This window comes from Pangasianodon hypophthalmus, chromosome 6 (assembly GCF_027358585.1).
Source record: "Pangasianodon hypophthalmus isolate fPanHyp1 chromosome 6, fPanHyp1.pri, whole genome shotgun sequence".
Taxonomy (NCBI): Eukaryota; Metazoa; Chordata; class Actinopteri; order Siluriformes; family Pangasiidae; genus Pangasianodon; species Pangasianodon hypophthalmus.
Window position 1 is genome coordinate 18,796,543 of NC_069715.1, and position 16,782 is coordinate 18,813,324.

Here is a 16,782-nt window from a genome sequence, read left to right on the forward strand (position 1 = left end):
CCAGCTTTTATCAACAATTGATCAGAGGTTTCAGCATAGCTGCCCCTTGACATCTCTGCTAAAAGGGAAACTGAAAACCTTGAAGTGTAACCCAGAAGCACAACAAGCACTCAACACCTTGAAACAGAGATTCACGATCGCCCCAATCCTATGTCACCCAGACCCTGACCTACAATTTGTGGTGGAGGTAGATGCCTCCAAGTGCCTCCGAGATGGTCCTCTCTCAGCAACAAGGTAACCCATCTAAACTATACCCTTGCGCTTTCTACTCCAGGAAACTGACCCCAGAAATAATGACACGGGAAACCGGGAGCTCCTTTCCATCAAGGCCACCCTAGAAGTGTGCCAACACTGGCTGGCACTCCCTCATCCCCTTCATCATCATGACAAAGCAGAAAAACGTTGAAAAGGTTAAACCCATGCCAAGCCAGCCACTATTCTTTACCCACTGCAGTTTCACTCTAACATACAGACCTGGGTCCAAACTGGTAAAGTGGATGCACTATGCTGGGTCTTTGAAAGTCCTCACTCCCAACTAGCTCCTGAAATCATCATCTCTGAGTCCAGTTTTGCAACTCCAGTACAGTGGGAGAGTATGAAGGATGCCCAGCATTCTCAAGAAAATGATCCCACACCACCTTACTCTGTCAAGACGCTCCTCAACTCCAAGCAGCAGGGTAATGTCATGTACTAACTGGCAGACTGGGAAGGCTCCAGACAAGAAGGACATTCATGGATCCCTGACAAAAAAAATTAGATCTATCACTGATCTCCGAGTTCCACAGAGAACATCCTGACTGCCTAGCATATAGACCCAGTGGAAGACCCTATTGCCGAGAGAGTTTGGCTTCGGGAGCCAACCGTTGAGGGTTTGGGGGTATTATGTATGCATCATGACCTCCACTAGCTCATACTACTGATGAAAGGTTTGCATCTTGTGGTATAGCCTCTATATTTCTGCTCTCAAAGTCTCCTTCAAATGGTTGTTTTCCTTGGCTGACCTGTTCAATGTCTGGTTGTTAGTACACCAGTGGTTTCTTTATTTTTCAGGACATTTCAAATTGTTGTAGTGGCTATGCCCAGTGCTTTTGCAGTGGCTCTGATTGATGTTCCCTCTTTGATGATAGGAATACATCAGAATTTCAGCTTTCATTTCCTGATATTTATATCTAGATGTGTTAAACAACTTACAACATTGCACCTTTTGTTTGAACTCACCCTTTTTCAAGTAATCAAAAATATTGGAACATGTCACTGACAGGTGACATTCTTGTTGCCCAGGTGTGCCCTGTTAGATTGAATGATTAAAAAATTAATAGCTCTGAATGTCTACACTTGGTTTGAGCTCTGGCTTTCACCTGTGAAGACTGCATTTGTTGTTAAAAAAACAAAAAAACAACAGCATTTGATGACAGAAGCATTGTGAGAGCTGTGAAGAAAAACCCAAAAAACATCAGTCAGTGACCTCAACAACACCCTCCACAGGCAGAGTTGAAGGTATCACAATACAGTGTTCAAAGAAGACTTAAAGAGCAGACTGCCAACACATCAAAGGATTTCATCAGGGGAAAAAAGTGGGCCAAGCCAATCACCAGACCTTAACCCAATTGAGCATGCATTTCACCTCCTGAAAATGAGACTGAAGGAAGAAACCCCCAAAACAAACAACACCTGGAAGAAGCTGTGGTACAAGCCTGAAGACGCATCACAAAAGAAGAATGCAACAGTTTGGTGCTGTCATTGGGTCACCAGCTTGGTGCAGTTATTGCAAGCAAGTTTTATGCAACCAAATATTAAGTGTTATTTGCTCAATTTACTTTAAGGATTATCGGTTCCAATATTTTTTGCTCACCTAAAATTTGGGTGGTCTGCTCCCAAAGATGCCGTGTTCTAAGTTGTTTAATCTAATGTAAATATAAGGAAATGAAAGCTGAAATTCTGATCTATTGTCTCATATTCATCTTTTGATCTCAAATCCAAATGTCTTCAGTGCATAGCAAAAAAAATCTGGCCTTGTCATTCCAATACTTTTGTAGGGGACTGTACATGTGTGTGTGTGTGTGTGTGTGTGTGTGTGTGTATATGTGTATATATATGTGTGTATATAACAGTGTATGAGTCAGGTCCATAAGTATTTGGGCAGTGACACAATTTTCATAATTTTGTCTCTGTACCCCACCCCAGTGGATTTTAAATGAAGCAATCAAGATGTGACTGAAGTGTAGATTCTTAGCTGTAATTCAAAGGGTTTAACAAAAATATTGCACTAACCGTTAGGAATTACAGCCATTTTTTACATAGTCCCTCCATTTTCACAGGCTCAAAAGTAATTGGACAAACTAACATAATCATAAATATTAGGATTATTTTTAATACTTGGATGCAAATCCTTTGCAACCAGTGAGTGCCTGATGTCCTCAATATCCTCACTTGAAATGCTTTGCCAGGCCTTTACTCCAGCTGCCTTGGTGCTTGTTTGTTGGTATTTCTGCATTCAGTTTTGTCTTCAGTAAGTGAAAACCATGCTCAGTTGGGTTGAGGTCAGGTGACTTACTGGGCCATTTATGAACATTCCATTTCGAAGCTCTTGGGTTGCTTTCATGGTACATTTTAGGTCATCATCCATCTGTACTGTGAAGCGCTATCCTATAGGTTTTGCAGCATTTGACTGAATCTGAGCAGAAAGTATAGCTCTATACACTTCAAAATTCATCCTGCTACTTCTCTGTCAGCAGTCACATCTTCAGTAAACACCAGTGACCCATTTCCATTGGCAGCCATACATGCCCATGCCATAACACTGCCTCCACATGACAGATGATGTGGTATGCTTTGGATCATGAGCCCCTCCTTTCCTTATCAATACTCTTCTCTTCCCATCATTCTGGTACAAGGTACAAGGTACTGGTCGGGCTTTTTTTTTTTTTTTTCTTCAAGGAAGAGTTTTTTTGCAAAGTCTAATCTGCCCTTTCTGTTCTTGAGTGTTACCGGTGGTTTACATCTTGAGGTAAACCGTTTGTATTTACATTCATGAAGGTGTGTCTTGTAGACTTTGACAATGATACGCCTATCTCCTCAAGAGTGTTCTTGGCTAGATGTTGTGAAGGGGTTTTTCTTCACCAACAAAAGAATTCTCTGATCATCTACTTTAGTTGTCTTCCATGGTCTTCCAGGCCTTTTGGTATTGCTGAACTCACCAGTGCATTCCTTCTTTTTAAGAATGTGCCAAACTGTTCATTTGGCTACTCCTAAAGTTTCTGCGCTCACTCTCTCTCTGAAAGTCTACACTTCAATCACATCTTGATTGGCTCATTTCAAATCCATTGAGGTGGTAGTGAAATGAAGTGACTTGTGGCCAAGTATGGTGACCTATACTTGGAATTTGTGCTCTGCATTTAACCCATCCAAGTGCACACACACACACACACACACACACACACTCACCGTGAAACCTTTTTTTGCTGCGGCACCCGCGGAGCAGTTGGAGGTTCGGTGCCTTGCTCAAGGGTCTCACCTCAGTCGTGGTATTGAGGGTGGGAGAGAGCGCTGGTCATTCACTCCCCCCACCTACAATCCCTGCCGGACCTGAGACTCAAGCCCAAGACCTTCAGGTTCACCTTCGGTTTCAAGTCCGAGCCTCTAACCATTAGGCCACGACTGCCCCCTTTTTAGACAGAGGCAAAAAAAATTGTGTCACTGTCTAATAATATAGTGTGTGTACAATTATTTATAGATTTATAGTTTGATGTACAGTGTATATAAAAAGTCTACACTTCCTTGTTAGATTTATCATGTTGTCAAAGTTATAGGAAACATTTTACACTCCCCTTAAATTAACATCTTCATTTGGCAATTTTATTACACTTTTTCTTTCGAACATTTTCCATATCAATGAAATACAGGGATCTCCTTTGCACAGCACTCAAGTCATTTCACAGGTTTTTAATAGAATTTAGATCTGGGCTCTGACTGGCCATTCCAAAATATTGATCTTCTTCTAAAGCCTTTCTTCCTTTGTTGACTTGGATTTGTGGTTTGGGTGATTTTGGCAGGCTTGGATGGGTTTTTTCCCCTCACATGCAGGGAGTGGCCAGTACATGCCAGATATTCTTGCAGCTCCTTTAATGTTGCCATACTTCATGGCAGCCTCCCTGACAAGTTTTCATCTTGTCTTTTCGTTAATTCTGGAGGGACATCCTGTTCTTGGTATTGACACTATGGTGCCCCATTTTCTCCAATTGATGATGGCCTTCACAGTGTTCCATGGTATGGATCACTGGTATCTCTCTTTTTTTATTCCTTTGTACCCCTCTCCTGATCGATATCTTTCAACAAAGAGATCCCGTACATGCTTTCAAGAAAATCTTACACTAACAGTGTATCTTTATTTGGGGTTAATTAGAATCACTTTACTGATGACAGGTGTGTGATAATTGCTTTTTAACATGAGTTTGAATGGGATTGGTTAATTCTGAGCACAGTCACATGCCTCATTATAAAAGGGTGTGCACATTTGTGCAACCAGGTTGTTGTAAGTTTTTTCCCCAAAACATTTCTGTTTGTTCTTAACTTGAATTTTGTTGGTTGCTATATCACATTAAAGGTGGAGAAAGATCTGACATGATTTATCTTGGTTTCATTTTTTTTAACATCACATAAACCTGCAGTTTTAATATGGGTGTATAGACTTTATTTTACATCCACTGCTTATCTAATGTAATAAAATGTAACAATAAAATGTAATAAATATAATCTTTAGTCTTCAGTATAACTCCTAAAAGAAACCAATAGTAAGTCTATTAATCACAAAATCAATCAATGAGGTTTATCTGTCTTATTATTAGTGAAGTAGGTGAAATACGAGGGCTTATTTTGTTTTGTCGTTGGACTGTATCTTAACCATGTATTACTTAATAGCGTAAAAGTCATGAAGTGATAAATAGACTCACTGCTTGACCATCATCTTCAGTGTCTCCTTCTTCTGGCATGGAGGAAGAAGGAGAGTCAAAGCCTTAAAGTCAAGTTATTAAAAAACAAGGAGATTTAGATTTTCTCTTGAAAAAAATTATTGTGGACATTATCATTAAAATGCAGTACTCACAAAGATCATAAATTATCTTGTTACATGGCCTCTATATTTAGGCTCTCAAAGCCTTCATCGAAAGGTGGATTGTGATACCTTCACCGCTGTGCTGTGGAGGTTGTTGGTTATGTCACTGGCTGTTGTTTTTGGGTTTTTTTTCACAGCTCTCACAATGTTTCTGTCATCAACTGCTGTTTTTGCACCTGGGCAAGAGGAAACACCTGTCAGTCACATGTGCCAATATGATCATTTGAAAAATAGGTGGGTTCAAATAAAAGATGCCATGTTCTAAGCTGTTTAATACATCTAGATGTAAATATCAGGAAATGAAAGATGAAATTCTGATATATTGTCTCATAGTCATCTTTTGATATCAAACCCAATTGTCTTGTACAGTAAAAATTGGTGTATAGTAAAAACAAAAGAATTGGCCTTGCTCTTCCAATAATTTTGGAGGAGAGAGTAAACTAGGACCACCTTACACTGAGTGAACACTTTATTAATATTATTAGTATTTATCTACTTTATAGCTGTAGCTAATAGGCTACCATACATTTTACAGTTACAGTCAATAGTAATAACCGCTATTGTACTGTTTTGCTTCATGTGAATATGAAATCAATGTTCATCCAATTAAAAATATATTTTGGAGATTTAAACAAATAAATGAATGTTTTTTTTAAGATAAACTGCAGTGGTTTACTACAGTGAGGGAAAAAATTATTTGGTCCCCTGCTGATTTTGTACGTTTCCCCGGTGACAAAGAAATGATTAGTCTATAATTTTAATAGTAGGTTTATTTTAACAGTGAGAGACAGAATAACAATAAAAAAATCCAGAAAAACGCATTTCAAAAAAGTTATAAATTGATTTACATTTTAATGAGTGAAATAAGTATTTGATCACCTATCAATCAGCAAGATTTGTGGCTCCCAGGTGTCTTTTATATAGGTAACAAGCTGAGATTAGCTCTAATCTCAGCTTGTTACCTGTATAAAAGACACCTGTCCACAGAAGCAATCAATCAATCAGATTCCAAACTCTCCACCATGGCCAAGACCAAAGAGCTGTCCAAAGGTGTCAGGGACAAGATTGTAGACCTACACAAGGCTGAAATGGGCTACAAGACCATCGCCAAGCAGCTTGGTGAGAAGATGACAACAGTTGGTGCGATTATTCGCAAATGGAAGAAACACAAAATAACTGTCAGTCTCCCTCGATCTGGGGCTCCATGCAAGATCTCACCTCGTGGAGTTTCAATGATCATGAGAATGGTGAGGAATCAGCCCAGAACTACACGGAAGGATCTTGTCAATGATCTCAAAGCAGCTGGGACCATAGTCACCAAGAAAACAATTGGTAACACACTATGCCGTGAAGGACTGAAATCCTGCAGTGCCTGCAAGGTCCCCCTGCTCAAGAAAGCACATGTACAGGCCCGTCTGAAGTTTGCCAATGAACATCTGAATGATTCAGAGGAGAACTGGGTGAAAGTGTTGTGGTCAGATGAGACCAAATTCGAGCTCTTTGGCATCAACTCAACTCGCCGTGTTTGGAGGAGGAATGCTGCCTATAACCCCAAAAACATCATCCCCACCGTCAAACATGAAGGTGGAAACATTATGCTTTGGGGGTGTTTTTCTGCTAAGGGGACAGGACAACTGCACCGCATCGAAGGGACGATGGACGGGGTCATGTACCGTTAAATCTTGGGTGAGAACCTCCTTCCCTCAGCCAGGGCATTGAAAATGGGTCATGGATGGGTATTCCAGCATGACAATGACCAAAAACACACGGCCAAGGCAACAAAGGAGTGGCTCAAGAAGAAGCACATTAAGGTCCTGGAGTGGCCTTGACAGTCTCCAGACCTTAATCCCATAGAAAATCTGTGGAGGAAGCTGAAGGTTCGAGCTGCCAAATGTCAGCCTCGAAACCTTAATGACTTGGAGAGGATCTGCAAAGAAGAGTGGGACAAAATCCCTCCTGAGATGTGTGCAAACCTGGTGGCCAACTACAGGAAACGTCTGACCGCTGTGACTGCCAACAAATGTTTTGCCACCAAGTACTAAGTCATGTTTTGTGAAGGGGTCAAATACTTATTTCACACATTAAAATACAAATCAATTTATAACTTTTTTGAAATGCATTTTTCTGGATTTTTTTGTTGTTATTCTGTCTCTCACTGTTCAAATAAACCTACCATTAAAATTATAGACTGATAATTTCTTTGTCACTGTGGGATCAGTGGATCCTATATATATCAGGGGATCAAATAATTCTTTCCCTCACTGTAATGATTATTACAAGTGTTTATTTGGTTAAACTGTCAGTACCCCAGTATAATTCAGAGGTAATGAAATTTCCTACCAACCTTTTCGCTCGTTCACCTTCTGTGTATGGTTCAGCCTGGAGATCGGAGATCCCTTCAGTAGCTTCATTCTGGCAGATACAGTGGATTTAAAAAGTTTATACACCCATGTTAAAATGGCATGTTTTTGTTAAGTAAAAGAATGAAACTAAGATAAATCATGTCAGATCTTTTCCCACCTTTAATGTGAAATTGCAAAGTATACAAATAAAGTGAAAAACAATCAGAAACCTTTTTAGGGAAAAAAGGAAAAATAAAAAACATACAATAACCTAGTTGCATAAGTGTCCTGTAACGTGGGGATCGACAACAGAGTTGGGGATCCAAATGCTTTATTTTCAAACGTGGTCAAAACAGGCAGGGTTGAGCACCAGCAAACAGTATAATCCAAGGCAGAAGCAAAAGAGTAATCCAGAACACAGGCAATGGTCAAGGCAGGCAGCAAACAATCAAAAACATGGAAAACAGTCCAAGGGTCAAAAACACAGGCAAACTAGGAAACACAGAAACATGGAAACTCTGAAACTAGGAAACTAGGGATGGGTACACACAATGACAATAATCAGCAACCTAGGAGCAGGTGTGAGCAACTTTTATACAGAACAGGGAGAACAAATGACAAAACCAACCAATGAGAACATGACACATGAAACAAAGGAACCAATGAGAACATGACACACAAACAAAGGTAGCACATGTGGGGCAAGAAACACATGGGAAATGGAGTCCTGAGAACAATGGCAAGAGTCCGGGGTGGAGTGCCCTCTAGCTCCTTGGGGGGGGCTATGTTACGATCACCAGCTGGAGTGCCCACGGTAACATAGCCCCCCCCCCCAAGGAGCGGCTTCCAGACGCTCCTCAACAGGAATAGACATGAGTCCAGGAGGAGGGTGGAGTGGAGGAGGAACAGGGGGAGGGATGGAGGGCCAGGTCCATGCGGAAGTGGAGGAACAGGGGACTGAGGCAGAGCGGGCTGAGCAGGGTACCAAGGCGGAGCAGGCGGAGATGAAGGGCACCAGGGTGGAGCAGGTGGAGCTGAAGGGCACCAGGGCGGAGCTGAAGGGCACCACAGCAGAGCAGGTGGGTCGGAAGATCCCCACGGTGGAGCAGATGACCACCACAGCAGAGCAGAGGAGAGCAAAGATCCCCACAGCGGAGCCGACAGCCACCACAGCAGAGCAGAGGAGAGCAAAGATCCCCACGGTGGAGCGGATGACCACCACAGCGGAGCAGATGTCCACGTAGATCTAACAAGGCAGGTGCACACCAAGGCTGATCAGGCTGGACAGAACAGGCAGAGAGTTCAAAGACGGCCTCCTTGGCTGGGACAGGGCAGGCGAAGAGCTCGGAGACAGCCTCCTTGGCCGTGACAGGACAGTCAGAGAGTTCACAGAGGGTCTCCTTGACCATGACAGAACAGGCAGAGAGTTCAGAGACGGCCTCCTTGGCCGGAACAGGACAGGCAGAGGGTTCAGAAGCGGACACCGCCGACTCAGGAGGTCCTGCAGTGGAAACTGCCACCTCGGGAGGAGCTGGAGCGGACGCCGCTGATTTGAGAGGTTCTGCAGCGGGAGCTGCCATCTCAGGAGAAGCTGGAGCAGACGCCGACGACTTGGCAGGTTCTGTAGCGGGAGCTGCCACCTCAGGAGCTGATGCAGAGGCCGACGACCTGGGAGGTTCTGCAGTGGGAGCTGCCAACTCCAGAGCTGGAGCGGGCTCTGGAGAGGTATTTGAGGACTGGAGCGGGCTCTGGAGCAGATTCGAGGACTGGAGCGGGCTCTGGAGCGGATTCGAGGGCTGGAGCGGGCTCTGGAGCGGATTCAAGGGCTGGAGCGGGCTCTGGAGCAACCTCATGGACTGGAGTGGACTCTGGAGCAGGCTCGGGCGTAGATTCACGGACTGGAGCAAGAACAGAGCAATATGTAGCCCAAACACACAGGATGGCGACCAGTGTCTCTATGACGACCAGTGCTGAAGCTCTTGGAATGCCTACTGCACGTGCTGACATCAACGCTGGGTCCGCCAGACTGGACACCAGCTTCAAACGCCCTTGGAACGCCTTGGTGTCTTCAAACGCAACATCCACAATGCTCCGGAATACAGGAGTGGCATCCGTGATGGCTAAAGACTTAGGCTTGACATCCATAATGGCTGGAGACTCTGGTGTGACAGGCATCTTGGGAAGAGGCTCTGGGCAGGCGGCCATCTTGGGAAGAGGCTCTGGGCAGGCGGCCATCTTGGGAAGAGGCTCTGGACTGGGGATCACAGAACAAGAAGTTGCAGAAAACACAGGAGTGGCTACCATAATCACAGGACCTGCTGGTGGCCATGATGGGTCAAGCTCCGCTGCTGCCGGAGCTTGCCGCTGTTGGCCCCCCCTCAAAAAATTCTTTGGGGTTTCAAAGTCCTCTGCCTCTCCCACAGTAAAAAGAGAGCCACATGACAAGAGTGCATAGTCCATAAAGTCTCTTAAACTACAATTAAACTCCCCTCCAGGTAACAATGACTTTGTTGGCTCATTGAGACCAAAACGGAACAAGTCCTTAAACAAAATCTCATGATCGTAACATGTCCACACCTCTAAACTAATACTTTGTTGAAGCACCTTTTGATTTTATTTTATTTTATTATACCACTTAGTCTTTTTAGGTAAAAATCTATCAGCATAGCACATTTTTGATTAAGCCATTCCATTGTTGATTTTGATGTATGCTTTGGTCATTGTCATGCTGAAAGGTGAAATTCCTTTTCATCTTCAGTTTACTAGCAGACACCTGAAGGTTTTGCACTTAAATCGACTGGTATTTGTAGTTATTCATGATTCCCTCCACCTTGATAAAAGACACAGTCTTGGCTGAAGAAAAGCAGCCCTAAAGCATGATGCTGTGACCAGCATGCTGCACCGTGAGAATGGTATTCTTTTGGTGATGTGCTTTTTTTTGCACCAAACATACATTTTGGAATTACATTTACATTTTACATTTACAGCATTTGGCAGACGCCCTTATCCAGAGCGACTTACAACAGTGAATTATGGAATTATAATACTTTTTGGAATTGGTCTCATCAGATCATAACACATTTTGCTACATAGTTTGGGGTGATTTAGTTGAGCTTAGATGTTTTTTCATGAGAAAGGGCTTCCGTCTAGCCACCTTATAGCCCAGACATGTGAAGAATATGAAAGATTGTTGTCACATGCAGAGAGTAATCAGTACTTGTGAGATATTCCTGCCGCTCTTTTATTCTTGCCATAGGTCTCTTGGCAGCCATCCTGGTAAGCTTTTGTCTTGTCTTTTTATAAATTTTGGAGGGACTTCCTCTTCTTGGTGATGTCACTGTGGGGCTCCATTTTCTCTATTTGTTGATGATGGCCTATATGGTGTTCCATGGTACATCTAATGTTTTGGAAATTCTTTTATACCCATCTCCTGATTGATACCTTTCAACAAGTGAGATACCATGCATGCTTTGTAAGATCTTTGCAGACCATGGCTTCAGCAGTCGGATAAAACCAAGAACGTGAAGAAAATGCTACAGAATCAGTTGTCTTTATTTGGGGTAATCAGAATAATTTCATTGATGACAGCTGTATGATAATTACTTTTGAACATGAGATTGAATGTGATTGGTTCATTCTGAACACAGTCACATCCCCAATTATAAAAGGGTGTGCACACTTATGCAACCAGGTTATTGTAACTTTTTATTTTTCCTGTTTTCCCTAAAATGTTTCTGATATATTATATATATAAATGTTTCTGATATATGCACATACAGTATGTTTCTATGTTCTCTTTATAGGAAAAGAGAACATATATTAATTAGGGGAAAATCTTATTACCACATTCTTTTTTATCTGGTCTATGCTGAACTGAATACATTAACTGGCTTCAATGGCATAATTACTAATGAGACTCAAATTACATTGTCTTTATTATGACTAAAGTTATTTTTTATTCATTCCACATTTTAATACAAACTTTTGTGTCTTGCATACGTAACAGATATAAAAATAGCATATGAAGTTAAATGATTTAAATCAACTGCAAAGTCCTGCAAAATTCCTTAAGTTAAACAAAAACAAAACCACTACGAAGTGGCACTGGACCACCAGTAGTAATGCACACGCTCATACTCCTGAAGTAAGACAGCACCATCTTGTGCATCTAGCCAAATGAGCTTCAGCTAGCATCAATCTAGTATTATGTTCACAGACAAATTGCCCAAAATATACAAAAAAAATGTTATTTAAAGCTATTTGCAACTTCAGACAACACTATATATTTTAAAGCCAAGAAACTGTAATTAACACCAGTAAAGACCTGCTAAAATAGATGAAAACTCCCTAAAATAGATGAAATGTCCATTTCATTCGAGCTGTGCTAATGCACTAATCTGTAGCATGTTAGCTAGAAAGCTAACATATTTTAGCAGGAAATGGTTGTAAAACAAAAAAAAAACTGACAGGAAGATGTAATCTTTGAACTATATGCCAAGCATAATGTGTTACATTTTTCTCAAAAAGTGGTAGCTATTCTCTACAACTTGGCATAATTCATTATTGGTAGATTTAATCTAACTGCTAGTTTGCTGCTAGGTAGCTGTCTTACCCTTGAACTATTTTACTTAACGGCATCACTTTTTAAACATTTCACCATTATTAAACTACAGAAATATAACCGTACCTACAGATAAAAACATGAGCAGCCGTGAACTGCTGCACCTCCACTCGGATGGAGCTGAGTCAGAATGAGTGCTTGCAGGAAAAGATGTTCACTTGTTTTCCCATGGGGAACGGGCAACACTCACTCATCTCCACATTGATCACTTGAGTGAAGGCAGAATCATTTTAAGTGACTTTTTATAGTTTTTTTTAAAGGTTAATGTTGCAGTCTCTACACTACACTCTGGCTGACTGTAGTTCCGTTGTCATATGATTGCACCCTTCTCATTCCTTCCCCCAGTATGGTAACTCAGCCACAGCTAAATTTAGCATGGTCCTAAGCAGCACGAGGAAGGAATGTGGGTTTATTCCTGTCCATTGTACATTATAACCTTTAACACACTGCACATTCTAATAAGAATTATCCTGTCATTTTAAATATTGGAAGAAAATGAAACCAAATCAAGTGATTTATACAATTATATTGATAAGTGTGATGCTCATGCATTTCAGGAGAATGTCAGACAGTAGTAGGAGAGATGATTGTGTGTGTGTGTGTGTGTGTGTGTGTGTGTGTGTGTGTGTGTGTTGGGGGGGGGGGGGGTGAAGGAATTGAATTCTGGGTATACATCTCAGAATGAACAGCTGACAAATAATAAAATCGGGTAACACTTAGTGTGTTGCTTCCGCAACACACTAAATAATATCTTTTTTCGACTAGACAAGATTCTGGTCCCACTGTATATAACGTCACTGTCTGATTTTTATAAGAATCTTCCGTCCAAATTCTCCACGGTAGCTAAAAAACTGGTTTACTGCATGAGCGATGACGTTGGCACAGACGGCGCTAGCTCGTAGCCCCTCCTCTTCCCTTTAACGCGACGCAGGGAGGTGGGGGGCACACGGGCATATTGCCGCGCACTGTAATTCATTCTGCTCTTCATTTCGTTCGGAGTGGTCGAACAGAAGCCGTATATCAGCTAAACATGGCAGGTTATCTAAAGGTTCTCAGCTCTCTGACCAGGTCTGCTACTGCTTTATCCAAAAGCCCCGCGGTCCTTGCTGCTCAAGCTTGCCAGACTTTACAGCAGAGGAACTGTGAGTTTTAAAGCAATGGTCTTTAGCCTTGTCAGAATTATTCAGTAGCTGATGGTTTCCTTTTGACGTGGCAAATTAATTTGTAGTTCTTGTCGCCCTTAAAACCTCGCTAAATGCCGTGCTATTTCTCTGTTGTTTGAATGAAGAGCTCGCGTAAGTGGTTTTCCGGTTCCGTATTATCATTTACATTAAATGTAGTTACTTATCACTGTGTTTCATATAATCTACCTTAAAGTTTCCAGGCTATCTCCTAATGGATTCATTCCTACAAAACAATTCTACTGAGCTGGCTGCGACCTCAATAGCTCCAACTAACTATCTTGAACCCGGCAGCCGATGGAGGCCGGCTAACTCGCTAGCGCGTCTTTGTGTGCTTCAAACGTGTTAATAAAAAGTCGACTGTAATTAAATAGCCTATACTACTGGAAACCTAGAGTCACAGACGCCCTGATGAAGAGATGTGCATGTTTAATACTTCGAGCGAGACTTTTTTTTTCGTTGTCCGAATTTGAGCAGTTGGGGTGTAGGGATTGAATTGACCACAGTGCTAGCTAGTCACAAATAGTTTTAGAGTGCTAGAGTTTTACCCACAAATTGATCATGCTAAGCAATATTATCATTATTTTGAATGTAGTGTGTGTGAAACGAGGTTTAACGTTCAATTCTGCGCTGTTGCAACACATTCCAATGTCAAGGTCAGTCGGTGGAGATGAGTGTCGTTTATGGCCGCATGACACTGTTGGTTTAAAGCCACTGCTTTCCTTTTGCTTTCCATTCTTTTTTTTTTTAAAAAAAAAAAAAAAACTCAAATCTACCCACATTTTAGCTTAGACAGGTGATTTAGGTTTACCGTGTCATTCCTGTTCTAGGGCATTTCTGCTGTGTTTTTGTATGAAAGGTTTGTGTTAAACACACTCATGAGTCGTAATAGCTCCGTGTAAGGCTATTTTAAAGGACACCATATAAAGAGTTATTGAGCAGTTGTGGGAAGTATAGCGGTGAGAAACCGTTTGTCCCACAGCTCTCTGACTTTGGAGCTATACATGGCTGACTAGGGCACACGGAGGGCAGTGAGAATTAGGCAGTACAGCAGAGCTGTCCGGTTGACTTCAGTGCCATGTGTTGGGAAATTAGTTACCACACTATTTCATATAAATTGCCTAAAAATGATTAAACAGATCTGGCTGAGACCTCACAGGCTCAACGCAACTAGCTTGAAACTGGCAGCTGGTGGAGGCTGGCTAACTTTCTCTTAATGCAAATGGGGTATAGGGATTGAATTGACTACAGCTGCTAGGTAGTCACTAGAGTTTTACCCAAACTGGTAATGCTAAACAATATTATCATTATTTTGCACATTGTTTGTTGTTAGAATTATTGAAACAGCTAGTACGCTCAGTTCTGTGCTGCCGTAATACTCCAATGTCAAGGTCAGCCAGTGGAGGTTGATGAGTGGTGAGTTATTGAGCAGTTGTAGGAAGCATAGTTTTGAGAAACCGTTTTTCTCCCACAGCTATCTTTGACTTTGGAGCTGTACATGGCTGACTAGGGTATATGAAGGGCAGACAGCACACACTAGGGCAGCAAGAATTAGGCAGTACAAATGAGTTGTCAGGTTGACTTTAATGTTCTGTGTTTGGGAAATCAGTTACCATGGAGGAAATTAGCATAGCATTGTAATCAGGTTTGGGAACAATCATAGTTATTGTTAACAACCTCTCTCTAATTTAGATATCAAGGTCAATTGTGTTTCCACCACATGAGTGTTATTTAACATGAATGGTGACAGGTATGGAGCTAGGGGGAGTGGGTAGGGGCAGTAACAAAGTATTTAGAGGGGAAAAAAAGGTGGTAAAATATTTTTTCCATTTAATGCTTAAATGTTAATTACCCTATGTGTATGATTGCTAGCCATTGTAAAGGAGCAAACAAACTTTGCCACATTAGTAGTCATCTCATAAATAGCCATATAGCTATTTGGCTGAGGGGTGGGTAAATCACTAGCTAGGGTTTAAGGAATTGGAATTGAGTTGTAGCCAGCATTGCTACATTGACAGGGAGAACAGATGGTCTGTTCAACCAATTAACAAGGGGAGAATGGAGATAGGAAAGCTTGTAATGCAAATGTCTTATAGTTTGAACTATGGCAGCCAATATACACACAGAACATAACAAAATAAATATGATTGGTATTCAAATGATATGAGGGAAGTGTACCTGTTAAGCCCGACAAAATCTGTTTTCAGATATTTTAGTATATATTTGTTTGATTTTAATGGGATATCTACTGTTAACATGGGTCCCTAGAGGGCTAGTGGTTCGATTCCTGGCCAGGGAACCAAGAACGCGCTCTCAGTGTCGGTCCCAAGCCTGGATAAAATCAAATACGCGGACCAATTATCGTGGACCTGCCGAAAGAGGAACAACATCTACTGTTAACCTGAAAGTGTAGTCTCTTACATAAAGTTTTATTAAGTATTCACACATCTTAAAATGTAAAATACTGTGACACATGTGAAAAGTCTGACATGGGCTTAAATGGTACACAATGTAAGCCCATGGTTGTTCCAAATAAGCCCACATTATATTTTATTGGTAAAATTATGTTCAGATTGGTTTAAAACATCAAAAATAATTCTTTCAACAAATACATGAAGAAATGTTTGAACCTTTACAAATACCTGAACCCTAAACAGGATCTTTCAGTCATTCCAATCATTCCAACCCCAATCTACCAGTAAAACATTAGTAAGGAAAAGATTTGACCAAACTCAACCAGGAATAGATTTTGTTTTGTAATTTAACTTGATTCTGTTTGGTTTTCAGTTTGTTTTTTTCACTTAGTACTGTCCTTCACTTAGATAAAATTCAGCACTTGCATAGTAGGTAAATGTGTTACCTGCCTACCTGTGCTCTCTGAGATGGTAAAAAATTAAGTGCTGTTTGGGCCTCTGCAGATTACCTACAGACAGTCTGACATTCATATTTTCATATGAATTTCAAGGGCAGGAAGGGTTTTTTTTGTTTTTGTATTTATTTATTTATTTATTTATTTATTTATTTATTATGTAGATAACATGAAGATAACATGCTTTTTACATTTTTTTTATGTTTTTGGACAGCTGTGTAATTCCTCTGAAAGCTATTAAAATATTTGTTTAAATAAAACAGATTATAGTATAGTTAGCTGGAAATAATTAGAAAATGTGCAGTTTGCATGCTTAATATACTTGATCCTTTGGCAATACACCACATTATGGTAATAATGTTTTTACCATACTGTACAGTGTCTTTGCTAACTTGGTAAACCCAGTTTTCTGTTTGACAAGAAATAGTATTCTTTTCAAACAGAAAACTGAGGTTAATCATGTATATAAATCAAAGCATCCCTCTCTGTTCTACATAACATTTCAGTAGTTACCACAGTAATAGCTGAAAAGGCAAAAAATATATATTTCTGGGTGCCTGTTGATTAGCAAAGTTTTGTTCCTTTCTTCAAGATCACCAGGTACTACATGCACATTACTGGTCCTCAGTTAGTACTGGCATTCATATTTTTTTGTTGCA

At 41.0% G+C, this 16,782-nt stretch overlaps 1 protein-coding gene and 1 long non-coding RNA gene across 3 annotated transcripts in view; one reads left to right on the forward strand and one right to left on the reverse strand.

The window, feature by feature from the left end:
* Positions 1-4,865: 4,865 nt before the first annotated feature.
* On the reverse strand, positions 4,866-12,648 carry LOC128318544 (uncharacterized). 2 transcript variants are annotated; one of them, XR_008301940.1, is made up of 4 exons: positions 12,140-12,648; positions 7,455-7,522; positions 5,180-5,286; positions 4,866-4,981 (listed from the first exon to the last, which is right to left on the reverse strand). It is a non-coding gene; the product is annotated as an uncharacterized LOC128318544 (long non-coding RNA). The 2 variants fall into 2 exon arrangements; XR_008301941.1 differs by having other exon boundaries at positions 4,949-5,011.
* A 367-nt stretch (positions 12,649-13,015) lies between these two features.
* The window catches only part of idh2 (isocitrate dehydrogenase (NADP(+)) 2), a 51,570-nt gene continuing 47,803 nt past the window's right edge, over positions 13,016-16,782 (forward strand). The window contains exon 1 of the mRNA XM_026932450.3: positions 13,016-13,215. Coding sequence (XP_026788251.1) covers positions 13,104-13,215 — 112 coding nt within the window. The 5' untranslated portion in view covers positions 13,016-13,103. The remainder of the gene's footprint in view (positions 13,216-16,782) is intronic.